The sequence below is a fragment of the Theropithecus gelada genome, chromosome 5, assembly GCF_003255815.1.
Source record: "Theropithecus gelada isolate Dixy chromosome 5, Tgel_1.0, whole genome shotgun sequence".
In the NCBI taxonomy this organism is placed as follows: Eukaryota; Metazoa; Chordata; class Mammalia; order Primates; family Cercopithecidae; genus Theropithecus; species Theropithecus gelada.
In genome coordinates, this window is record NC_037672.1 from 53,567,305 (window position 1) to 53,594,581 (window position 27,277).

Consider the following 27,277-nt stretch of genomic DNA (forward strand, 5'->3'; position numbering starts at 1 on the left):
GAAAAAAATAAGTAAATAAAATAAAATATAAACTGAATAAAGAAGTAGCTCAACTTACTGAATGTATGGAGTGCTGTATCCCCTTGATTATTTTGTACACTGTGCAGTAATCTGTCATAACACGTCAACCTCTGTGGTGAATTCTTTTTCATTTTTTAATTTTTTGTCAAACCAAATAATGATTTCCTTTACACATTATTCACATTTTTAAAAGCTTTTATTTTAGGTTCTGGGGTACATGAACAGGTTTCTTATACAGATAAACTGCGTGTTATGAGGGTTTGATGTACAAATAATTGTGGGTTTTTTTTGTTTTTTTTTTTTGAGACGGAGTCTCACTCTGTTGCCCAGGCTGGAGTAGGGCAACGCAATCTCGGCTCACTGCAAGCTCCGCCTCCCGGGTTCACGCCATTCTCCTGCCTCAGCCTCCTGAGTAGCTGGGACTACAGGTGCCCGCCACCTCGCCCGGCTAATTTTTTGTATTTTTAGTAAGACAGAGTTTCACCGTCTTAGCCTGGATGGTCTCGATTTCCTAACCTTGTGATCCACCGCCTTGGCCTCCCAAAGTTCTGGGATTACAGGCGTGAGTCACCGCGCCCAGCCTTTTTTTTTTTTTTTTGAGAAAGGGTCTCACTCTGCCACCTAGGCTAGAGTACAGTAGTGAGATCACGGTCCACTGCAGCCTGGACCTCCTGGACTCAGGTGATCCTCCCACCTCACTCTCCCGAGTAGCTGGGATCATAGGTATGCGCCACCGTGCCTGGCTGATTTTTGTATTTTTTTGTAGAGACCAAGGTTTTGACATGTTGCCCAGGCTAGCCTCGAACTCCCAGCTCAAGTGATCGGCAACCTTGGCCTCCCAAAGTGCTGGGATTACAGACATAAGCCACTGTGCTGGCCATGAATTCTTTTTGTAGTGTATTTAACTATGCTTCAGAGATTCAAACCCAGAAGCACATAATTCATAAGAAGTAAACTGCTGGCTTTAATTTTAATGAGCTGTGGTAGAGTGTGAAATGGTGTGATTTTCAAAGGTAATTTCAAGGACTGTTTTAGTATCAAAGATATTCTTCAGAACAGCCTAAGTGGCTTTGCTTATCATGTGACTGTGGATTCCAGTCTGTTATGGTACAAGGATTTTGCAAAGTCATGATGTTCTCAGATGCTGGGCATGCAAGTGGTTATAAAAAAGGTCAAAACTCCAGGACAATTCAAAATATTTTACACTTCCAAGCTTAAAACTTCCCACATCTTTCTTCTTTCTTGTTGCCAAAATTTTTCACATTTGTGAAAGCAAAGTCCTTCATTATCTGCACCAAATTTTAATCCAAATGATTGAGATACTGCAACACATGATACTACATTATTGATGAATAGATTTTTAAAAACTATTCTAACTCAGCTACCAAAATACTCCATCAAATGAAAAGGCCATCACCAAGAGATGTATACTAGACTGCTCACAGTAGCACTATCTATAATGGCTCTAAATGGCAAACTGCCCTAATGTCCATCAGAAGAATGAATTCATAAATTACAGTATATCCACAGAATGGAAAACAAAATGATCTACAACTGCATACAACAATATGGAAGAATCTTCCAAGTGTAATGTTGAGTCCAAGTAGCCAAAACCAAAAGAACACATACTTTATGTCTTTATATATAACAATATAAAGATAGGCAAAAGTACCTATGCTGTTGAAAGCCGGCATAGAAACTCCCTTGGAAGAAGGCAGGTTGGAAGGCAGGTTGACGGGGTTCTCAGGTATTAATAATGTTTTGTTCCTTGATCTGGGTGCTGGATACAAAGGTGTCTGCAGACTGTGAAAATTCATGGAGCTGTCTACACTTAGGATATGTGCACTTTTTAAGACACATATTTCTATAAAATTTTTATGTTTTTAAATTCCAGGCCAGGTACAGCGGCTCATGCCTGTAATCCCAGCACTTTGGGAGGCTGACGTGGGCGGACTGCTTGAGTTCAGGAGTTCAAGACCAGCCTGGGCAACATGGGGAAGCCCCGTCTCTACAAAATATATAAACATAGCTGTGTATGGTTGAGCGTGCCTGTAGTCCCAGCTACTTGGGAGGCTGAAGAGGAGGATCACTTGAGCCTGGGAAGCAGAGGTTTCAGTGAGCTGAGACAGTGTCACTTCACTCCAGCCTGGGCAGGAGTAAAACCCTGTCTCAAGAAAAAGAAAAAAAAAGAAAAAAGAAAAAAGAAAAAAATCCAGGAAGTCTATGAAAAGACGTCAGCTCAACATAATATTACTCAAGGTTATTACTATAATCTGTGAGCCATCAACGTGAAAGTCACTCTCTAACTGGCTTATTAAATGCACTGGATTCAGAACAGTTGTCCCTGGCCTAGAATAACTAAAATGCCAAATCAAGTTAATTCTTTATCTTTAAAATCTCTAATTTTCTGCTTTTCTCTCCCTTCAGTGACATTGTCATAGTTTAATCCAAGTCATCTTCCACCTTACATTTCATCTGTCATAATCTCCTAATCAGTTTCCCAATAGCTTATTTTAACTGTTCTTTGCACACTAACCAAAGTGATGTAAAGTCTAAACCCAGATTCTTTCAATTCTTTTTTTCGAATGCCTCAATAGAAGCCCATTAAATTTAAAATGTAATGCCAACTCCAAGCCCCCTTCTGCCTCATCTCCCTCACATCATGCTGCTCTTCCCCTCCCTCCATATGCTGAGGACACTTTGGCTTTCTTTCTGTTCTTCCAAAACGCCGGGCTGTCCCACCTAGAGACCTTTGTCTGTTGTCCCCTCTGCCCAGAACAATTCATCATTTTATTGGTTCCAAGGCTGAATGACTGATTGTTTAAATGCCATCTTATAACGTTCTCATATAACAACCGTATCTGAAGTCATCCCCCAGTGTCCACACCATGTCTATTTCTTTCCTTGACATGATTAGTTACTATTCAATGAGCTTGTTTACTTGTTGGTTTTCTCCCTTTTCTTTGTTAGACTGAAAATTCTATGAGGGTAGCTATCATGTCTATCTGTGTTAGGGGCGTATCCCCAGTGCCTAGCAAATGCCTGGCATACAAGACGTCCTTCAATAAACACAAAAATACTTGTTGAATGAATGGACAGACATTCCCGAAAGATCACAAGATACCTGTTCAGCCACGAAGAACACTGCACTGTGCACTACTTTTCAAAGACGTGGCAGTGAAATCAGATACCTTTCAAGCTCTAAGCCCAGGCAGTGTTGGCATTCCGTTCTCGGTTTCCTGGCTGTCACAACCACAGTCCCTTTGCCCGAAGTGAAACCCCCTCGGCTCTCCGCCCGCTGGCGAGGTACCAAGACTCGCGGCTCCACCCACCCACCGCAAAGCGCGCCCCCTCTTTGGCTGGGGAGCCAACCTCGGGAAGGCGGGGCGCCGCCGCGAGCCACCACTGGCCCAGGGCGATGTCGTTCCGCCACGCAGCTAGAAGACTGCGAAGTCAAATAGCAGCCGCGGGGAGGCTCGTTCCCACCGGCATCTGTGATTGGCTGCGATCGAGGGCCCAGGCAGCTGGCCAACCGTCTCGCCTAGCGCCGACTGGCTGGATCTGCTGTCAGTCAGCGGGAACAGACTTCTCCCTCTCCATCTGGTCAACTGCGGGACAAAAATTTTCGAGAATTTCCAGCAGGCCAGGCAGTGGCCGCTTTGACTGCTTGCTTCGGAGATCCGAGACAACGGAGAAGGCACTCTTATTTACCGACCTAGAAAGCCCTTTCCCCGCCCTCCGTTAGCTAATTAAAACATTTTTCAGGGACATAGCCATCCAGAGGTAAGAGCCTAGAGAGTGCAATTCATTTATTTCTGCTAACCGTGTATTCTGTTCTTTATTGGCGGTCGCGGAATGGAGAGTAAACGGAGAAGGGTTTCCCGGGAGGGCGAAGGGGAGACGTCGGTTTCCGTTCCCCCGCCCCCCGAGTCGGTGCTTGGCCGGCGGTCTCTCTGGGTTCTCAGAGCGCCGCTTTCTTCCCTTTGGAGGTCAGGAGCAGCTAGTCGGGGTGGGGCGGGGCCCAGCTTGGCTGCAGCCCAGACTGCGCTTGGCCTAGAATGTGGCCGCAGGCTGGAGGGCCAGCGCGGCGCCAGCAGGGCAGGGTCGGTGGGCCGGGACTGGAGACCCTTGCCCCAGGCTCCGGAAGCGAGGATGCTACGGGGTGGGCGCCGTGTCGCCACCCGGGCGAGGGAAACGTGGCGACAACGGGCTCGGTACGCCCAGAGGGAGGTTGGGAGGCGGAGACCTGGCGGCGGAAGGTGCCGAGGGAGCCCAACCATCTGCAGGGCTTCGCAGGCAGGCAGCCGGGCGTGTGTTCTTCCCGCCGTGTGCCACCCTGGCCACTAGCCTGTCAGGGCCAGCGAGCCGAGCCCAGGATCCTGAGCTGTCCACAGGTGAGCTTTTCAGGTGGTCTGGCATCGGGAAGGATGCACAGCCCCGACTGGTTTTCATCCGAAGACTTGGGTTTTACTTTGTGCGGGGAGCATTGTAGTACTCAAGGCCTTGTAGCTGGTGATGTCTTTTTCAGCAGCCGCTTTCTGTAGATGAGAGAATTCATCGGAGGTGACAAAGAAGTTCCAGGTGGAAGTAGCCAGGGAATTTGCAGTCTCTAAAGCTCCACTGGCTTTTCTGAGCCTCCCACTATTAACGTGCAGCATGGCCTCTTAGGTTCCTTCCGTCAGGGCAGAGGAATGAAGTGGTCCTTAGGTTTCAGAATGGGCGACTCAAGTGACAGATTACACTGACCATGAAAAAGAGCAATGAGGCCGGGCGCAGTGGCTCCCAGCACTTTGGGAGGCCAAAGCGGGCTTGAGCCGAGGAGTTCGAGACCAGCCTGGGCAACATAGCGAAACCTTCGGCTCTACAAAAAAATACAAAAAATTACCCGGGCGTGGTGGCATGTGCCTGTGGTCCCAGCCCCGGATGTTGAGGTGGGAGGATCGCTTGAGCCTGGGTGGTCGAGGCTGCAGTGAGCCGAGATCGCACCACTGCACTCCAGTCTGGGCGACAGAGCGAGACCCTGTCACAGAAAGAAAAAGAAAAACAGCCATGGTCCGTGGTATTCTAGTTAAGCAGCCGTGACAGGAAGAAGAGCAGCATGTGTGAGTGTGTGTGCCTGATAGAATACTTTAGTTATAATATTTGAGTAGTGAGTTCTCGCTAATGATTTTTTCTTGCAACCTTAGTCATTACTGCTAATCACCCAGGCAACTTCCTTGACTGGAGTCCTTAGAGACGAGGAAACAAGAGAGGAGAGTGGCTAGTGACATAATAGACTGTGAAGGAAAGTTCTCAAAGGCATTATAAAGTTACAGGTTTGGGATACAGTCTGTGGCTTGTATGCATATTTACTAATGTGTCTGAAAAGGTATCTATGGGAATAGAATACTAAGTACTTTTCTCTGGTCACATTTCAGCACTTTTCTCCAGTCACATATCTGGACATAGAAATATTCACATTAAACCTAAGGGGAGTCCTTCGGAGTTTTTATTGTTTTTTTCTTTTTTTCCCTCAGGTAAAGCAGTAAATTTTCTTTCCCTTCCTCCTAGCAGGGTATTGATAAAGAAGGTATTGGGGTCCAAATTAGCTGAAACACATTCTGGAAATTTCCATACTATTTGAATTCACTGGGATGCTTTAATTGATTTTCTAAAAAGGTCGATAAGTAAATACTTGGTTTAAGAATATTTAAAATGGCTGTGTTCTCATTGTGGAAGTTGTAGATACCTAAGTGCCACTTCATAATGGGCAGATAGGAATGCTTTCTTAAAATATTTTTTCTAGAGGGATAAAATCTAAGCAGGTTTCAGAAGTTTAGAACTCCCGAATAATGTTAGCATGTGCTTTAACTGCCCTTTTGACCTGCTTTTAACGTACAAGAACAGTTTAACTCAAATCCAGTACACCTTCCTGCCAGAGACAGTGCTTTCCTCTTGGATGACTTGACTTCCAAAGATTGAATATAATGTTAAAATGGTTTATAAAAATAAAGTAGCCATGTTTTCCCATTAAAAGATTGAGCTAAATCTCCCCTGCTTACTTGAAAAGATTCCTTCTCTCTCTTAGTTTGCAGAATAATGAACTCATTCCAATTTTTAATTGCTGAACTGACAAAGACAATTCTTAGATGTTTGCTAATTTGTTCTCCACTCTTTTGTTGTAGAGAACACTGATTGCTTTTTTTTTTCCTTAAGGTTTTCGTTTTTCACATCACAAGTTCTACTACCCTTGCCTTGCTCGTCAAAGCATAGTCATTTCTATGGGCATCAGCAGAGCTGTGGGGTCTATGATGGCAGATCCCGATTTTGAAGCTCTAGAGGAGGAAAGTTTTCTTAATGTGCAGGTTTAATTCAAAGTTGTTTTTTACTTTGGGAACTCCAGCTGCCTTTGAATTGTTTCTTAGGGAATATGGAGGGGATTGGTATGATTTAGTTACATTGCAGATGGAAAAGGACATGGAGTCACTTCATAACATCTCTTGTTTACCTAAGCGATGCTGACCTGTTTTTTTTGTTTGTTTTTTTTTATGAACTAGCTATATATCTGGGTCATATTTCATCTCTGTCAATAATATGTCTTAAAGTAGGTGTTTTCCTATGACTGCCTGCTTTCTGAGCTGATTATAGAAACAATACACGAGGAAGGATGCCAGGTTGATGATTGATTTTAAAATATGCAGGTTTTTAACCTTACAGAAAGTGCTCAATTTGCATTTTATCTGATTTCTTAAAAATGTTTCCAGTTGATATTTGTTCTCTGTTAGAATGCAGTTCTACTTTATTATTAAAAAAAAAAATTGGGGGGAGGATAAAAGGAGATAAAAAGGCAAGAATATACTAGAAGGGCTGCAGAAAAACCTTAATATTTATTTATTTGTAATTCCAGAACTCTGGTTTAAAGTAGGTGCATGACTGCAAAGTAGCCTGAGGCTGAATATGGCATATCTCCTTTCAGACTGAAGCCAAAACAATAGTATTTTGCTAATCTCAAGTTAACTCTTCAAATATGAATATTTTCTAATAAATGTATTTATTTAAATTTCTTTTTTTTCCCTATATGATATAAAACTGCTTTGGGAATTATCGCCAAATAATTAGTACATCTATTACCTGGTAGATTGTATTATAGTTTGAAATCTCAATTCATCACCTGTAGTTAACATAATTGGTTTTATAAATTTTTTTTTTTAACACACCATTGCTGGTTTGAATCCATAATTGTTGCTGAATAAGATCTAGCTCTCAATTAGAAGCAAAAGAACAAACATCTCTTGCAATGGAATGTGTTATTTCTCTCTCTCACTCTCTTTTTCTTTTTTTAAATAGACAGCGTCTTGCTCCATCGCCCAGGCTGGAGTGCGCTGGTGTGATCTTGGCTCACTGCAGCCTCCACCTCCCAGGCTCAAGCAATCCGTCCACCTCATTTTTGTAGAGATGGGGTTTCACTATGTTGCCCAGGGTAGTCTCAAATTCCTGGGCTCAAGCAATTCTCCCACCTCAGTCCCCTGAGTAGCTGGGACTATAGGCATGCGGAACCATGCCTAGCTAATTTTTGTATTTTTAGTGGAGACGGGGTTTTGCAAGGTTGTCAATGGCTGGTCTCCAACTACTGGCCTCAAGTGATTTGCCTGCCTCGGGCTCTCAAAGTGCTGGGGTTACAGGTGTGAGCCTATACAGGTCTAGCCTGTACAAGTCTAGCCATGTTACTTCTCTTTAATAACCAGAGATGCTGTGTCTCTGCCACTCTCCAACCCCCCACCAATGTTGTCTTATAAAGAAATGAATTTCAGCCTTATATGCAGGATCTTGGCCAAAAGGCCAAGAAGGGGTGACTTCCTAAGTCTTTGATGATACATTACTGTTTTGGTGGCCATCTTTATTCTAAATTCTGTGGTGGCAGAGCTCATATATTTTTTATTGCTTAAATATCTAAAGATTGAGGCCAGGCTCTCTGGTGCATGCTTGTAATTCCAATTCTTTGGAAGGCTGAGGTGGGAGGATCACTTGAAGCCAGGAGTTCAAGAGCAGACTGGACAACAAAGTGAGAACCCATCTCTACAAGAAATTAAAACAAATAAATGTCTAAGGATGTTCTTTGGAACCTTATTCTTTCTTTTGCCTGTTTTACCCATCAAAAGAAGTAATGGCCTTCCCTATACATAGCTAGACTGATTTCCAAAAATTCACTTGAAAGTAATTGTTTGAAATCTGTAGTGCATTTTCTCATAACTGCACTCAAGCTGGTTTCATTTGTGTATGTTTATACCTTTTGGAAAGATACATTTTTTCAAGTTCATTTTTTATTGTGAAATAATATAAACATAGGATTGAGAATAATATAACATCTGTAGACCATCCACCAACATCATCAAATCTTAGTATTCTGCCACCTTTTTAAGTTGATTTTAAATGAATAAAGTAATAGAACAGAATCCTATGGAGACAGATTTTTTATTTGTATGGAAAATTCCCAGAAATAACCTTACCTGCAGTGGGGTAGGAATTTCCCATTCAGGTAGGAATAACACCCTGTAATGCCAAGAGAGGCTTTAGGATTGAGTTTCGGGGTGGAGTCCAGAAATGGGGGTATAAAGTAATAGTTTCAAAGAAGTGTAGTCTCGAGTGTTGGTGGGTTGCTAGGGTTGGGGAAAGGAGAGCTGCAGTTGTGAATGTAAATACATAGTTCACTTGTTCAGAAATCAGGGCTGCTAGTCACAAATGCAGTGCTGCCAGGTTCCTGAGATCACACCCACACACCCTCCTAGTGAGAGAGTCTACCAGGAAGGGGAGCATTGAAACTGGCTTATCTTTGTGCCTCTGGGGTGTTTGCACACCAATTTATATTTACCATAGTAATATAGTATGTAAAGTTTAGTAGGTTGAGAAATCTTAAAATAAAACTTAGATTTATCCTAGATTATGTTTTTGCTAAAACTTGGCCATTCTTTGGAAACAGAACTATTTTAAGTATTCTGTTAGCCTGTTATTTTTTCCTGAAGAGACTTTGTTGCTATTGTTAATATTTACCCCTACCTTTTCTTGAAAGCAATAGAGTTAATGAAGGGAAGTATATTTATTTATACCTAAATTCTGTGTCCTTGCTACTGGAAGTGTAACTTGCAGACAAGCAGCTTCCGTATCACCAGGGTATTAGTTAGAAATGCAGAATGACTCCACCTCATAGCCACTGGGTCAGAACCTACATTTTAACAAGTGATTGCAGGTTCAAGTTTAAGAGACACATGTTCTGTATACGTGCACACCATCAAATTTTAATAGAATTTAAATGCTGTGAATGGGGTAGGAAAATCGATTCATTTTTGATCCACTGTTCTTAGAAGTAGGCTATTGGATGCCCACCCAATATAGAACATAAATATATGTATTTTCTGTCAAATCCTTTATGACCTTCATTTTTGGTAATATTTGATGACATATCAGTTATATTCAAAATTTCTGATGGTCTCTCTCTCTCCCTCCCCCTTTTCTTCTCCTCCTCTCCCCCTCTCTCCCTCTGTCCCCTGCAACTTGCATCATTTTTCTTGAAGACATTCCATTATTGTTCCATTGACCTTTCCCTCATCACTGAGTCCTTTGGAGCTGAGTTATGTCAACAGCTGCCTTAATTACTTTGGTCAGAAGTGGTGGGAACCAGGTGAGAAGGAGAGTGCTGCTAAGCTCCCGCCTGCTGCAGGACGACAGGCGGGTGACACCCACGTGCCACAGCTCCACTTCAGAGCCTAGGTGTTCTCGGTTTGACCCAGATGGTAGTGGGAGTCCAGCTACCTGGGACAATTTTGGGATCTGGGATAACCGCATTGATGAGCCAATTCTGCTGCCACCCAGCATTAAGTATGGCAAGCCAATTCCCAAAATCAGCTTGGAAAATGTGGGGTGCGCCTCACAGATTGGCAAACGGAAAGAGAATGAAGATCGATTTGACTTCGCTCAGCTGACAGATGAGGTCCTGTACTTTGCAGTGTATGATGGACACGGTGGACCTGCAGCAGCTGATTTCTGTCATACCCACATGGAGAAATGTATTATGTATGTACAATGACTTTAACTCCTGACTTTGCAGTTACCCCATGCTTCCTACTTAAACTTTCACCCTTTGACTGAGGCTTCCAGGGTAAACATAGTTACTTGAGTGATTGCATGCTGCTGCTTCATGAATGAGCAGTAGTTAAGTGTGCCATTTATTTCTTATGGTTATCACAATTTCAGAAATGCATGTTTTAACAACTCCCCTGGGGAAAGCATTAACCAAAATTTATAGCACTTAATTTGTGATTATTTTAAGTGAAGTGGCATAATGTACACAAGATAACCTATGAGAAGCATTTACTCCTATCAGTGTAGGACGTCTAAGTGCCTCAGTGAATGGTAATTACTGTTTCAAGTGGTGTGAATAGCTTTGAATACTTGACTTGTTGAAAATAGCTTTGGATGATTGGCATTAGTGTGGAAAAAATGCATTTAATGCAGGCATTTTGGAGCTCTTCAGTTTATTTACTTCAACTATTATTAATGCATTTTTGAGGATCACATTACTGCTAAAATCGAAAGAGGGAGAACATGTGATGGAGTTATGACCATGTGACTATATTTGACTTCCCAGTGACCATTTCTTGACTTCCTGTGTATACCTCATTCCACGAAAGAACTCATAATAGGAAGGAGCTCTTGACCTCTCAGAGTTGTGGTACTGAGGATTAATTATTCAAGGACAAGGACTTGGACTTTGATTTTTGTGCCCTTAAAAGCTTATCACAGTGCCTGATACTTAGTGGATTCTCAATAAGTATTCCTTAGCCAGTAAGTCTTCAGCATTTGACTGGAAAATCATGAGGCCCATTGTGTGGAATGACTGCTAGCTAGAGTAACAGTGAGGAGAGAAACCTATTGTAAAATGATTATTTGAGGCTCTTTTTTTTCCTCCCCACAAAGCGATTTGCTTCCTAAGGAGAAGAACTTGGAAACTGTGTTGATCTTGGCTTTTCTAGAAATAGATAAAGCCTTTTCGAGTCATGCCCGCCTGTCTGCTGATGGTATGTAAAACTGTCACATTTCTTGGGTCCTAGGGAGTATGTAGGGTGGGGGAGGAGTAAAAAGGCAACAATTTAAGTCCTCTGGGGGAGGGGATTTTAATGTACAATTGTTTGTAAGGATTTATATAGAAATGAGTTTATATGAAGATTCACATTAAATGCCATTGGGAATCCAAATTAATGTTAATACCTCACTTTTAAATGAAATATATTGGAGAGTTCTTCAGAAAGAGAAGCCCCAAAACAGTTCTGATGTTGTACTTTAGTTTTTAAAAGATTTAAAAAATGTTTAATCTGTTTGCTCATTTTATGGACAAAATGCCCATACTATGAGTTTTGTTTTGGGTTTTTGTTTTTTTTAGATGGATCTGGTGACCAAGTGCTGAAATACACTACAGGGTAATCACATCTAGCTAGGATAGTCATTGTCCAACAAGAAGAAAATTGCAAATAGGTCCTAAATAGAAAAAGACAATGGTTAATATGCACTAATTTGGATAATTAGAAGGAAAATATTTTTCTGTCACTTCTTGAAAAGCTCAATCTTGCAGCTTTCCTCTGGTAACTAGTGATATTTTCAGCATAAGGGCATGCTAGCTGAATTTAAAATTTTGTGTATACTGCATGTCCTTAAATTTTGAAAGTGAAATGTTTCTGGTTTTGACTAAATTTATCAAAGCAATTTCAGGAAAATACAGCAAATGTTTTCTAGTTAGCTAGCCTCAAATCTTTTGCTGTTAAATTTAATCCTGAAAATTTCTGTACCAGCGAAATGAATGTGTGCATGTAACCTTGTAAATGATTTGAAAATGAATCATGCAGTAATCTTGATCTATATTTGGTTCATCCTTTTCTAAAAAAAAAACAAAAAACAAAAAACCACATGCACCACAGAAATGTCATTTTCACCGTCTTCAGTTGGAATACATAAGGATAGAGATTCTCTGCATTTCATAGTGAAGGAACTGAAGATTAGAATGGTCAAGGTCAGTTCAGAGTTAGGACTGAGATTTTCCTGACAACCAGCATTCTCTCTCTCCTCTCATGAGGAAAGGAGAAAGTAACTCTGGGATGGCTCTATTTGCCATCTTGAGATTTTTCCTGAGGTTTTTTTGAGAACCTTACTATCACAGTCCTCAGGAAAGCATTACAGTCCACTCTGTTCAGGGATATGTTTTCCAGTTTGTAGATTATTTAGGCCCATTTTCTTTTCTCTCATTCCTTTGGAATTTTTTTTTTTTCTTTCAACTGGATCCTTACCTTTAAGAAGACAGAAGTTGAAAGAGGTAAACTTTATGCATAAGATTTAGCTCTTGTTCCAAATAGTTAAAACACATGAAGGAGAAGAGGAAATAGAATGTTTTCTTACAGTTTTATTTTTATTACTTCCTGAATTTTGGTACGCTCTTATTTCATATTAACCAAGTTGGCTGTGAGTCTGGCTATGTCTCACCCCACAATGTTTATTGACTGTAGTGCCAGTGGTGTGCCCCAGCTGTTCTGTAAATAGCTGCAGCTTACTCGGCAAGGTTTTTGGATAAGAATGTCCAAATTTATCCCAGGCATGTGACCACCAACCAAAAACACTGACCTTCTCGGTGCCATCAGCCTTTTTTAAAAGTATCTAGTCAATGTAGATGCTTAAACCAAACAGTGATTGACTTGATGTAAAATATGACAGGACTCCTTTTATTGTTGAATAAAGTATAACTCAATAGAATTTTGAACTTAAAAAATTTTATTAACTTGCCTATCTTAAAATAAACTTTCTAAAGATACCTTTGTCACAAAAACAATTAAACAGCCGTGTAAAGAAATTAATCACAAAAATGTAATTCATATGCTGACTTTAGCAGCACCTACACTAAAATTGGAATGATACAGAGATCAGCATGGTCCTTGTGTAAGGATGGCACACAAGTGCAGGAAGCATTCCATATTTTTTATTCTTAATAAAATTAATTCATTTGTAATAAAGAAATTAAAATTCATTATTTAATTTAATTCCTCTGTCATATGCTTTGAGGTAATGATCCCAGAACATTCTTAAGATATTTTAAAATGGATTTTTCTTATAATGGTAATTTGTTTGAAAGTATAATGGAGCAAGACAGGATGGTGCTCTTAGTGTGTACTATAAGAAAAAGTCTATTATAATATTGTTATTAAATCTTATTTTGTTAAATTGTTATTAAAATTTTATTTTGTTATTAAATCTTATTTTGTATATATTCTTATTGGTCTGTGTTTTTTAAAAATTAGTGTTTTGAGAACATTTAAAAATTTTATTCTTAATAAGTTGCCAAAGCCTTCAAAGATGGCAAAAATTGTCTTTTGATATTTAGGGCCTGTTTTATCAAATACATTAAAGCCACTAAAGATAGAATGCCATATGTTGTGTAACTGTTCAATTTGTGGATATTTTAAAATGTCATTTTATATTTCAAAGTTATTATTTAAGTTTAAAACTTTGGTTTTTAGCAAGAACTGAAGCAGTATCAGTATTATAAGAGTGGATAATATTCTTTTCAGCCTATGTATATAGATAGGACCAGTGCCAGTGAAACAAAATTTTGTAGTAAGTGCAGTTTACCCTCTCCAGTTTCTTTCATCTTTTCTCTTTTAGTATTAACCCCTTTCCCCTCCTCTTGAACCCTTCCTGTGAGGTGAAGGACTGTGGCTTATTCATTTTTGAATCTCCAGTGTGCAGCACCCTGCATAGAACCTGGCAGGTACTCAATAATTATTTGGATTGAACTGAGATCTCCACTGCCTACTCTTTCTCACTGAAGTCACTGTAATTTTTTCTTTGATTATCACATAGCTGATTTAATCAAATTATTAATAAAATATATGCATTTTAATGAGCTGTCACTCCTGGGTGGATTTGAATTTTAATTAGCAGACACCTGAAAAAGGCTTAGTTAAACCATAGAAGTGAATCACTAATGTTGAGATTTTAGGTATAAAAGAGAGGCGCGCCCCTCAGTCCTACTGAAGCAGCATTGTTTGTCTGACGTAATACTTGAGTTTCATTGTCTCATGCCAAGGAAATCAAGGACGAGGACACACAAGGAGTGAGGTTAAGAGTGGAGACTTAATAGGTGAAAGAAAGAGAAAAGCTCTCTCCTCAAAGAGAGGGGCCCCAAACAGATTTCTAGTCCATGGTGAAGTACAGTAGGCTTTATGGGTGAGCTTGAGGAGGCAGTGTCTGATTTACATAGGGCACAAAAGATTGGTTGGACCAGATGTGCCACTTGCATAGTACACGAAAAACTGGTTAGGGCTAGGTATGCCATTTGCATATCACACAAAAAACTGGTTAGGGCTAGGTGTGCAATTTGCAGAGCGTTCAATAATCTGGCCACAGCCACCCTAATCTTTTTTTATGCAGATGGGTTCTCTACCTGGCCAGTGCCATGTTGCCCATTTCTTTACTGTACACATGGTGACAAAGAAAAGGGAAGATGGAGCATATTGAACATACTTGGCCCCAGGTAGCCCTTTTCTTTTACTTTCTTTCTTTCTTTTTTTTTTTTTTTTTTCCGAGACAGGGTTTCACTCTAGGCTAGAGTGCAATGGCGCAGTCTCAGCTCACTGCAACCTCCATCTCCCAGGTTCAAGTGATTCCCCTGCCTCAGCCTCCAGAGTACCTGGGATTACAGGCGCCTGCCACCACGCCTGGCTAATTTTTGTATTTTTAGTAGAGACAGGGTTTTGCCATGTTGGTCAGGCTGGAATCTAACTCCTGACCTCGGGTGATCCATCCGCCTCAGCCTCCCTAAGTGCTGGGATAACCAGCGTGAGCCATCACTCCCAGCCCAGGTAGTCCTTTTCTATTGGCACAGCTGCTGGCATTCACCTGCGCAAGCTTCCAGCTTGCTTATTTATGTTTGTAGCTCAATTTTTCAGGTTGCTCTTTGTTAGAAAAGAAATGGTTTGGAGGCTGCTTTTTGTTACAAAGGAAGCCTTGCCAAGGACTCCTTTACCCTTACTATCTGCCTAAATAATTTATTTCTAGCTCCTGTATCAATACCATATTAACTTCCTTAAGTGAAATTAAAACATTCTTGTCTCTTCTCAACTTCAATTCCAAAGCTGTTACAGCTACATAAAGAACTTCAAATTGTCTTATTAACATTTAAAATATTTACTGTTGAATGGCACTGCTGTTGCCCGGCACTGCTGTTGCCCAAGCAATTTCACATTCAAGTTACGCTTAGTGAGAGCTCTTCTCTCCCAAGCATGTGCAAGTTCAGCGTGGGCAAGAGACTTTTATGTGCATTCAGTCCTTTCAAAAATGAGACGATGCCAACCACAGATGCAGCATGTCCTGGATGACTGATCTGTAAAATATAATAAAAGCTTATCGTTTGAGTAGAATAAAATAATTTACTGTTGTAGCTGGGGATATTTTGAAAAGAATAAAATCAAAATGCCACTTATCAAGAAATGGCAAGAACAAGATTCCCTTGCCCTTAAGAAATTGTCAGCTATTTTTATTGCTTTTTTGTTAAAGCATTTTAAACCTGTCCTTAGTTATCAGTAGCAAATTTCATCACCATCTTTTAATTTTTTAAATTCAATTTATACCAGTATTGTCTACTTTTACAATTAATAAAAGCAGCCAGTAAATCCGGATGATATCCCACCAGTCTGTTGTTTATAAACAGATAGCCACTTAGAACAAACTAGATGGTAGAAAATTAGGTTATAATTCTGTATTTCCTATAAGCTCTTCAGAGTGTTTCCAGATTGCTTAAACTTTGAAAGCAACAAAGTTCCGAAAGGGACAAATGGAACAAAAAGAGAAGACTCGCTCTGACATTCAGAGTGGGGGACATTGATGGCATTATGAGTCTCACCAGAAACTTTTATGTTCCTCATATCCTGTGACCTCTTTATGAAAGAATTAAACTACAAAAGAACCAGGGCTGTAAACACAGCATTTTTGAATCCCCTATGCCGGGACAGTCAAAAGAAGAACAAATAGGGAGAGTGTTGATGAGATGTTCTTATTGTGCTGCTACTGCTTCAGCTCATTACTTTGATTTTGGTGTTCATGAGTCATGAGTCTAGAACGCCCATTTTTAATAAATATTGAAACTGTATTGGTTTATACATAGTATTATTTATACAATTGAGTAATTACTAGGGGTCATTATACTTTGAAAAATATAGCTTTTGCTCTTTATGTTGGCATTCAAAATCTTGATCATTTTTCTTTTGATGTGTCGACCTGCAACACTGGGGGAAAGAGAGAGCTGCAGAAATACCCATTTTGTGAATTATATAAAATTATAAACTTGAGTCTCACTAGCCTTTATTTAAACAATGAATTTAAATTAATCATTCTACTCAAAACTGCCTTCTAGGTGCTAAATCTCTGCATTAAGCACCATTAATAAATGCATTACTCCTTGTATCTGGTATAGCAGGTGCTTTGATTTCTTCTGGATATATATTTAAGTCCCAGTAATTTGGTGGTATACTGTAGTTTACATCCTGTTTGTCAGATACAAATTCTTCCATGCTGTAACTGTAGATTTACCTTTCTATTATTGAGACAATTCTGATATTGCTACCAAACAAATTTACAGTGCATTTTTTTTTAACTCAGTAAAGGTAGTGATTTACTGTGTTTAAGACCAACTATTTCAGTGAATGTGTATATGCATGAGTGTTTTTGTGAGTGTGTTAAATGTATGTCTGTGTCACCATTTGTGTGTCTTGGTACAGATACATTTTTATACAGTTTTTTCAACCTTAGAAACCACAAAATTAAGAAAGAAATGTTACCCTGTGATGGAAAAATAGACTCAACTACAAAATACCATCAACTGGAACAAACTGAGTTTTGGAATAATTGATTTGGCATCTCCTGGAATATTATATAATTTGCTAGTTAAATTTTCACCAAAATAAAAAACCCTTCCCTTATTTTGCAGCTCTTTCTCTGCTTTCCCTTGTGTTGCAGGTTTGTAATGTTTGAGCACAATTCCTGGGTGAAATTCCTATTTGCCTCTGTGCGTGTTATTTGTGGCAGAGAACTGTGCCTGGTCAGCAGCTCTAGACCTGGAGCCCGTGGACACTATATGCTGGGCTTCAGTGGAAACAGAGATCTGCTTAATTTTGTCCCAGGTGAAGGAGTCCAGCGGTTCCTAGCCTGGACTACGGGAAGGTTCCCACATCTCTTTGTCCCATTAGTTGAGATGACTTGCAGTAGAAATTGTCCAGTGAGTGTTAAGAACTTATTGAAAGATGTCTTAGTTTTCTAGTTTTGTTGTTAGGGCAAAAAGTGAGAATTTTTACTTCCATGTTAAATGTTAAATGAAAATGAATGCTGATTCAATATTTACATTCTTAAATGCTTAGCAAATCAGAATTGACAGTTAGTTTTGAAGCCTTTCCTATAAATCCTGGGATTTTGGAACTGTGAAGTTGGGTTGGTAAAAACTCAAAACTCTTAAAATTCCTAGGTGATAGCCATGAATTACAAACCTAAATAAGTAAACTTTTACTTATGAAATTTTAACTCTTTTACTGTGGCCAATAATAAACCATTTTAAAGAAAGCTATTGCAGATGGTTTAAACAAAGGGAAGGAATGTTAAATTCCCAGGACAGGTAGCATCTGAATAAATGCCTGTGTTCCCTTACTTGGCTCTTTAAATCATTTGAAATTTATAGCTAGTCAAACTGTAAAGACTCCACTGCTGTATAGTCGTTTGGGTAATTTAAAGTTAAGAGTTAACGTTTGTAATATAAATATCACTAATACTTAAGCTAAAACATTTATGTTATATGGTGGACAAATATGTCTTTCAGCATTGCAGAAATATTACATTGGCACAACAGTTCCAAAATCAAGAGAAAAATGGAAAGATAGTGCAACTATAAATGTTATTTCTCAAGAAAGTTCAGCATGACTGTAAAAGATTAAGTAGAGTTTATTCATGCTTTTCCATCTTACTTTTCTGATTAAAGCAGGCATTTTAATATACTGATTGGAAAAATCTATTTATGTATATATCTCCTTCCAATGCATTACTGATAAAGTTTTCAAAATTATCTTTTTGGGAAAAAAAAAAAAACTTGGAAAGATTGAGTCTTAATCAGTCAAATCAGTAGCACTTCGTTTTTCCTAAATCTACTTTTAAAATCAAAGTCATCTTTGGAATGTTTTAAAGAGTTGAGAGTATTACTAAAGACAATACCTGCTTTAAATAAGTTATCTTTTCCAATTTCTTCTACTTTGTTTTATTTTTTAGCCCATAATTTCACAATATTCTCACTTTTGACAAGGCTCAATGCAAATTAACAATTTTTAACAAATGACAAAGAACTTAGGGCAGACACTGTTAGAAGAAATCAAAGGAAGATGCAGAAATGCAGTCTGAGTTTGACGGAGAAAACAGTGGTGACCTCAAGCCTAGTAACAATTAATTTTATTTGTTATTAGAGAAAATTCATATTCATGGGATGCTCTGGGCCTAAGCAGGACTCCAAGAGTTGCAGCTGGCAGTACTGCCCTGCGTTTGAAGACCGTCTCTTTGTATTAGAACTTCCTGGAGTTAGGAGTATTAACTACACCAAGTTTATGAGAAACTAGAATGAACTTCATTCTCCACCTTCCCCTCCACTCCCCGCCCAGATTTTCTGCTCCTGTAATGATGGTTGTAACTTTGTTTCATGTCTAGGGAGGACAAAGATAAACAGAAAAGAATGTGAGCCTGTAACTATTTTAGGATTTTTTGATGAACATTTATAAAATTAAAACAGTTTTAGAAGCATACAGAGGTAGAATATGCAAATGATATACCCTTGGCATATCTCACTTAGCCTACTAACTGATAATATGTTCACAGGATAGGAGTAAAAAATGGAAGAGAAAACCTTCTAAATCCATAGACTATGGAAAAGTCAGCTTGCCTCAGTGGGCTCAAGTAGACCTAAGTCATCCCACCATCATAGTCAACGTAATTAAATTTTAGTACTTTCAGTCCGGACACCAGATATCCATTAAGGTGTTGTTATAAGTTCAAGTCAGCTCTACTTGGTATGAATAGAGGCCATTTGTAGATAGTGATGCAGTGTTTGCCAAGTTAGGTTAGCAACCTTTCTGTTTGCATGGAGCCTTGTTACTGAATTAAATACTTGTTTCTCTGCATGCTGTTACTTACATAGTTCATTTGCATTTTATTTGCTTAGCTCTAGTTAAATTAGAATGATCTATTCCAGCATTAGTTTATCATGCTTGTGTTTTATTTTGTAATAAAAATTCCATATCCAATCATTTGACTGTCACTAACTTGTACTCTTTTGTTCATAATACTCGTAGCAACTCTTCTGACCTCTGGGACTACTGCAACAGTAGCCCTATTGCGAGATGGTATTGAACTGGTTGTAGCCAGCGTTGGGGACAGCCGGGCTATTTTGTGTAGAAAAGGAAAACCCATGAAGCTGACCATTGACCATACTCCAGAAAGAAAAGATGAAAAAGAAAGGTACTACCACCACTGATCCATCATATCATTCTATGTGGATGATGTTTTTAGTTCATAATAGTTTTTAAACCAATGTCGGCCGGGCGCGGTGGCTCAAGCCTGTAATCCCAGCACTTTGGGAGGCCGAGACGGGCGGATCACAAGGTCAGGAGATCGAGACCATCCTGGCGAACACGGTGAAACCCCATCTCTACTAAAAATACATAAAAAACTAGCCGGGTGAGGTGGCGGGCGCCTGTAATCCCAGCTACTCGGGAGGCTGAGGCAGGAGAATGGAGTAAACCCGGGAGGCGGAGCTTGCAGTGAGCTGAGATCCGGCCACTGCACTCCAGCCTGGGCTACAGAGCGAGACTCCGTCTCAAAAAAAAAAAAAAAAAAAAAAAAAAAAAAAAAAAAAAAAAAAAACCAATGTCATGGTTAAGTTTAACAGTGACTTGGTTTTCTTTTTTTTTTTTTTTTTGGAGATGGAGGAGATGGAGTCTCACTCTGTCGCCCAGGCTGGAGTGCAGTGGCCGGATCTCAGCTCACTGCAAGCTCGGCCTCCCGGGTTCACGCCATTCTCATGCCTCAGCCTACCGAGTAGCTGGGACTTCAGGTGCCAGCCATCACACCCAGCTAACTTTTTGTGTTTTAGTAGAGACGGGATTTCACCATGTTAGCCAGGATGGTCTTGATTTCCTGACCTCGTGATCCGCCCGCCTCAGCCTTCCAAAGGGTTCTCTACATATCATATCATTGTCATTTAACTTTTAACAGGATCAAGAAATGTGGTGGTTTTGTAGCTTGGAATAGTTTGGGGCAGCCTCACGTAAATGGCAGGCTTGCAATGACAAGAAGTATTGGAGATTTGGACCTTAAAACCAGCGGTGTCATAGCAGAACCCGAAACTAAGAGGATTAAGGTAAGAAAGGACCTGCAAACACTTGATAAACCTGCAGAGAGTGAATATAGGAATGTCTCTGCTGCATCTTTTTGGAAGCCTTAACTGAAGCCAAATGATTTTTAAAAGGGAAGATTTGATTTATCAAATAAATGATTTAAAAAATCATTTTTATATGATTTTTAAATTTATGGAAGGATTAAAAAACTTTTCAGGTAAAATAAGATGCTATTATTCTGGCCTAATATATTGTAGAGGACAAAACAAATTCTTTTTTTCCCCCTTTTTAGGTGGTTCTTAGTTGAGACACTTTCTTGAAAATAAAAGTCAGATTAATTACAACAACAACAAACAGACATTTGCGCATGCTGTACCCATTGTGCGGGGAAAGTCCTCAGTGAAAAGTATTTCTCTCTCAAGGCAGTGGCTTAGGAGCTTTGCTTAAATTGTATTTAAATAAAGAGCCATAAATCCTGCATAGTGACAAGATAAAGAAGAGAACAGTTTCAGTCTTTTAAAAGTCAGGAAAATGTGGGGAGATAGTAAAACCTGTTCCCAGATTTTCCTGGTGCCTGCTGGTTCCTTCTCTGGACCGGTAAACAAGTGCTGTCTTCAGTAAAGAAGGATTGATGTCCTGCCACTGGGCAAGTAGAGGCTGAGGAGTTGTACCCCTGCCTTTTCAGTGACTTGACTTTAGCAATCTTCAATACTTGGGGGAGAAATATTTTGGTTTCCCTCAGTATGAAGTGTCAGGTTTTTGTTTCACCCCAGCTATGGAATTCTCCTGGTGGAATGGTCTGCTGTTCTTCCTCACCTGCACCCAATCAACCAGCATCACCTGCACCCAATCAATCAGCATCACTTGCACCCAATCAGCCAGCATCACCTGCACCCAAGCAGCATCACCTGCACCCAGCCAGCACCACCTGCACCCAATCAGCCAACACCTGCACCCAGTCACCCAGCATCACCTGCACCCAATCAATCAGCATCACCTGCACCCAATCAATCAGTATCACCTGCACCCAATCAGTCATCACCTGCACCCAGCCAGCACCACCTGCACCCAATCAGCCAACATCACCTGCACCCAGTCACCCAGCATCACCTGCACCCAATCAATCAGCATCACCTGCACCCAATCAATCAGTATCACCTGCACCCAATCAGTCATCACCTGCACCCAGCCAGCATCACCTGCACCCAATCAATCAGCATCACCTCCACTTGGAAGCTGCCCTGACTTCCCTTTTCCACTAAGCCAAATAATCACCCATCTCTACTTCTGTGGCATCCTTTGCATGCTAGTAATCAGTGTCCTCATTGTCCTGAACTGCACCCCAACACACACCCAGTCCATGAGCTGACACTTCTCTCAAACTCCTGAGCCATAATAGTCCCTAGCACAGTATAGTGTAGGCGTCCAAAACTGGCAGCAAACGCTTGTTAATTAATTGCATGAAGGGTTTCAAATCTCTAGATATCCCACTTTGTGTCTTATATATATCCCACTTCATTTTATCTAACAGATACTTAGGCAGAGTTTACTATGTGCTAGGCTCTGTTCAAAATAAGTACTACTATCCCCATTTTTCAAGGAAAATCTAAAGCATACAGAGGTCAATGCACCTCTACTCACCCAACCAGGTAACAGAGGCAGGATTCAAATCCTAGAAACCTGGCCTTAGAGACAGCACTCATAACCATTACATTGAGCTACCTCTCAGCATTGGGCTATCTGGATTCTCCCTTTGCGATGTTAAATTATGAAATTAAATCAAGATATCTTGAAGGGTGTTTGCTAAATTGTTAGGAGTGATTACCTCTGGTGATGGGATTTCAGAGGATTGCAACTTCTTTACCCTTTACTTTCTGCTTTTAACTGCTATTTGTATTTTACTAACTAAATATTAGCTTTATCCTTGTTGGTTAATTCTAAATGTTACTACTTTTGCCCATTGTGTAGGCTTTGCATTTTCACTGTTTGCCTATGTATTAGTCTGTCCTCGCACTGTTAATAAAGATATACTCGAGACTGGGTAATCTATAAAGGAAAGAGGTTTAATGGGTTCACAGTTCCGCATGGCTGGGGAGGCCACACAATCATGGTGGAAGTTCCGTGAAAGAGGAGCAAAGTCAGCCTGGCGCAGTGGCTCAGGCCTGTAATCCCAGCACTTTGGGAGCCCGAGGTGGGTGGATCACGAGGTCAGGAGATAGAGACCATCCTGGCTAACACGGTGAACTCTGTCTCTACTAAAAATACAAAAAATTAGCTGGGCGTGGTGGCGGGCGCCTGTAGTCCCAGCTACTCGGGAGGCTGAGGCAGAAGAATGGCGTGAACCCGGGAGGCGGAGCTTGCAGTGAGCCGAGATCGCACCACTGCACTCCAGCCTGGGCAACAGAGCAAGACTCTGTCTCAAAAAAAAAAAAAAAACAAAAGAGAAAAAAGAGGAGCAAAATCATGTCTTACATGGTGGCGCAAAGAGAGCATGTGCACCTGAACTACCCTTTATAAATCCATCAGATCTCATGAGACTTCTTCACTGTTATGAAAACAGCATGGGAAAGACCCACCACCATGATTCAGTTACCTCCCACCAGGTCCCTCCCACAACACATGGGAATTATGGTAGCGATAATTCAAGATGAGATTTGGGTGGGGACACAGTCAAACCATATCAGCTCTTCTGCAGATGACCACTTAGCAAAACAGATAAAATCTTTGAGGCAGAGTCTAGCTTATAATCATAGGCATTTGGTTCTGATTGCAGTTACATCATGCTGATGACAGCTTCCTGGTCCTCACGACAGATGGAATTAACTTCATGGTGAATAGTCAAGAGATTTGTGACTTTGTCAATCAGTGCCATGATCCCAATGAAGCAGCCCATGCGGTGACTGAACAGGTGACTCAGAGCTTCTGCCTGAAAAAGTCCCAAGGAGAAGGAAAGGACAGTCCAGGCATTGTGTTTTAGCTTTTGAGTGTTGCAGTGAATTTTACACTTGATTCCATAATATTTCCAATTATAAAATTTTTTATTATTTCCCCAAGTTAAAATTTTAATATGCCAAGGAAATGTGTTTTGTTTATTCTTTGGCTTTGTACATATCTTGAAATGATAGTAATGGCAATAGTAAACTATAATAATAGTAAACTAATGTATCACTTGCTATGTGTCAGACAGTATTCATATGTATTAACTCATTACTGTATGTAATGTACAGTATGTACAATTACATATATTGTAATCATCACAATAATCCTATTAGGTTGGAGCTATTATTGTCCCTTTTCACAAATGAGGAAAACAGGACAGAGGCTACAGAGTTATCACTGAACTATTAAATCACAAAACTATTAAATTGCAGAACTGGACTTCAAACCCAGACAACTAGGTTCCCAAGTCCAGCCGCTTGGCCTTTAAACTAGAGTGCTCCAAGCAAATACCCAATTTGAGGATATAGCATAGTCACCTTCTGGTTATTCAGAATGGGTGTGTGGAAAAGATAAACCAAAATACAAAAAGAAATAGGGATGAGGTTGTGTGTCAGTCAGAACTAAAATTAGAAGAAAGCTGGGTAATATCCAGTAAAGAAAACATAAACTATGCTTTGTATTATTTAAAGTATTAGAGATATGTTTTAATTCAGCAGCTATTTTTGCATTTCCCAAATTAAGATAATAGACCTTACTTTAAAAGTATTATTTGCTTAGATGGGCAAACATGATTATAATACATGAATTATTCATTTGGTTACTGCCTTCACCTGTGCTAAAGAGGGTGTTCATGAAATTGAGGAAATAGGCCCAATTTCATGGATGAACACTTCTTTCCTAATTTCAGCTGCCTGTCCTGCAGATATTTGCATTCTAATTCACAAAGGTAATGAAATTTGTAGTGAATGCATAGTGTTCCATTTTATTCTTATACATAGTTCATTTGACATTTCCTCTGGTCAAGAGATTTAGTTTATGTTTATTTTTTCCATACTATAGAGGAAGCACTGTAATAAACATTCTGATGTCTATTTTTGCATATCTGTTTCCTTCAGGCAATAGGTTTAATTCTTAGAAATAGTATCCAGGTGCAGTGGCATGCATGTTTAGTCCCAGGTATGAAGGAGGATGAGGTGGGAGGATTGCTTGAGCCCTTAGAGATAAAATTTTCAGGCCAGGTATGGTGGCTTAGACCTGTAATCCCAGCACTTTGGGAGGCTGAGATGGGAAGATTGCCTGAGCCCAGGAGTTCAAGACCAGCTCGGGCAACATGGCGAGACCCAGTCTCTCCAAAAAAAATATTTTTCATACTTAGCTGGGCATGGTGGTACATGCCTGTGGTATCAGCTACTTGGAGGGCTGAGGTGGGAAGATCACCTGAGCCTGGGAGGTTGAGGCTGCAGTGAGCCAAGATCGTGCCACTGCACTCCAGCCTGGGTGACAGAACAAGACCCTGTCTCAATAAATAAATAAAATTTCCAGATGAAATAATACACAGTGTTCTAGAGCATTTAATAAGTTTGCCAAATTCTCCTCCAGAAATACTGTACCAGTTTACACTAGCATGTTCTACAGTTTGTTTCTCCAAATTCTTGCCATATTTTTTTTTTACCAATTCGATATTCAATAGATGGAAAAATCAAATTTTAGTGTAGAAATTTATGTCTTTTTTCTTTGTTAGTGGAGTTAGCTATTTGCATAGGCTTATTAGCCATTTGTATTTCTCTTATGATTATGACTAGTTTTTTTGTCTTTCAATTTCCAAGGTTTTTATTCTGTTAGGGTAAATTTCCCTAAAGGGAATTGAATTGCTGGTAAGAGCTAACAATTATCAAGTCCTTACCATGTGTTACTCCCTACACTAAATGCTTTACATGTGTCTTCATTTTCAGGAGCTGCGTACCAATGCACCTTAGTCCACTGGCGTTTCTGTTGCCAAAATTGCTATAGCAGAATGTAGTTAATAGGGTTGTTTTGGGTCATCTGTTATTCAATGTGCAATTTAATAATCCTTGTGGGCATTAATACAGGGTGAAAATCACAAACCATTGTGAAATAAGTAGGTTAGTGACTGCACATAAGACCAGTTTGACTTTCTAGGGGAAGGGTATTTCCAAGGGAAGGAAAGGCTGATTTCTCTTTGTATAGACTGTGATTTCCAATGTTTTTCTCTTTCTTCCTGCCACACCTTGCAGGCAATACAGTACGGTACTGAGGATAACAGTACTGCAGTAGTAGTGCCTTTTGGTGCCTGGGGAAAATATAAGAACTCTGAAATCAACTTCTCATTCAGCAGAAGCTTTGCCTCCAGTGGACGATGGGCCTGATTACCAGCTGGGACTTTAAGTTTCTGTGCAACAGTTTTTCACTGAGCATGTCAAGAAACTGATAAACTCAAAAATGTCTCCTGACTCACTAGATCAGCACACAAGTCAGTGTAAACCACTTAGTTTTTTCATAAATGCTCATCATATTTATGGTCAGCTGTACATGTTCAGTGTAAATATATGTGTAGTGAAGCTACTGTGAGTCTTTAAATGGAAAGAGCAAATGAGAAGTGGTTTGGATACACTTGGTGAGAGATGAGAGTGTCACATTAATAATTTTTAAGACTCTTAGGCAGCTATGGTTTTCTTTTGATCATTTTTGTTCTTTATTCATTTGAACACGTTTTTGAAGTTCTTCAAAACTAGTCAGTTTGAATTTTGACAGCTATTCAATATGTGATCTCCAAATTTAAAAAAATTTTTTTTCTAGACTTTGCTAATCCTAAAATGAAAGTTTTTATTTTTAATAACTGTACCAAGAAATAAGTATGAAAACAGTTCTCTGTTACCATATTTTGTATTCTGGACCACTTACTGATGAAAGTAACCGTGCAAAAGAAATCAATTTGACTGGGCGCAGTGGCTCATGCCTGTGATCCCAGCACTTTGGGAGGCCAAGGTGGGCAGATCACCTGAGGTCAGGAATTCAAGACCAGCCTGGCCAAAGTGGTGAAACCCTGTCTCTAATGGAAAAAAAAAGATTAGCTGGGCGTGGTGGCGGGCACCTGTAATCCCAGCTACTCAGGAGGCTGAGGAAGGAGAATCGCTTCAACCCGGGAGACGGAGGTTGCAGTGAGCTCAGATCACACCATTGCACTCCAGCCTGGGCGACAAGAGCGAAACTCCATCCCCCCCAAAAAAAAAGAAAGAAAGAAAAGAAATTAATTTACATGATATGACATTACTAAATTGTATACATATTTATAAATGTGTATTTCAGCTGTCATCAGCCCTCCCCTCCATTCATTCCTATTTTTCTGTAGTTAAGAATACTATAAAAATGTGACTTCCTTAATATCAGAAAAGAATGCACAGGCTGAGTCTTCTGGCCAAAAGTGAAATACTGACGTAATCAAGTATTTTGTATAAAGTTCTCATTTGTTATCTCTAACTCTATTTTGTATATACAATACTATATACAAAACAGAGTTTTGTATATAGTATTATAGTATGTGTATATCACTTTTTGTATAGGGTAAGCAATTGAATAATTTGTTAGTAAAAATACTACATTGACTGATACTGCTATAGACATAGCTTGAGTTTTAGGTCTCCTTTTTGCTCATTTTCTAAGACTTAGGAGAAAGAATAAATCTAAAATGAACATGAAAACATTCTCCATTTCAGCTTGCTGTGTAACTTAGGAAGTATGAAACTATACTTCTCTTTATCTGCATGTAAGTTTGCTGTTAAAATATGAATTTCTAAATGTGTGTTTGGAATTATATCTGTAGTTCATTTCTGCAAGCTATGTAAATTTGTTATATGTGTGGG

General features: G+C 39.8%; 1 protein-coding gene, 1 long non-coding RNA gene and 1 other non-coding gene across 5 annotated transcripts in view; 2 read left to right on the forward strand and 1 right to left on the reverse strand.

Moving 5' to 3' along the window:
• Nucleotides 1-3,277, reverse strand: part of LOC112625276 — a 32,878-nt gene extending 29,601 nt beyond the window's left edge. The window contains exon 1 of the long non-coding RNA XR_003119552.1: nucleotides 3,146-3,277. This is a non-coding gene — a long non-coding RNA (uncharacterized LOC112625276). The remainder of the gene's footprint in view (nucleotides 1-3,145) is intronic.
• A 101-nt stretch (nucleotides 3,278-3,378) lies between these two features.
• On the forward strand, nucleotides 3,379-26,632 carry PPM1K (protein phosphatase, Mg2+/Mn2+ dependent 1K). 3 transcript variants are annotated; one of them, XM_025386518.1, is made up of 7 exons: nucleotides 3,379-3,804; nucleotides 9,570-10,068; nucleotides 10,972-11,072; nucleotides 19,413-19,578; nucleotides 20,335-20,479; nucleotides 23,230-23,364; nucleotides 25,652-26,632. In XM_025386518.1, the coding sequence occupies exons 2-7, from the start codon at nucleotides 9,629-9,631 to the stop codon at nucleotides 25,781-25,783; spliced, it is 1,119 nt and encodes a 372-aa protein (XP_025242303.1). In that variant the 5' UTR covers nucleotides 3,379-3,804; nucleotides 9,570-9,628; the 3' UTR covers nucleotides 25,784-26,632. The 3 variants fall into 3 exon arrangements, with proteins under 3 accessions (XP_025242303.1, XP_025242304.1, XP_025242305.1); XM_025386519.1 differs by lacking the exon at nucleotides 3,379-3,804 and adding an exon at nucleotides 3,949-4,415; XM_025386520.1 differs by lacking the exon at nucleotides 3,379-3,804 and having other exon boundaries at nucleotides 9,452-10,068.
• Nucleotides 12,913-13,016, forward strand: LOC112625555. The gene has a single exon (XR_003119645.1). It is a non-coding gene; the product is annotated as a U6 spliceosomal RNA (small nuclear RNA).
• Nucleotides 26,633-27,277: the final 645 nt, after the last annotated feature.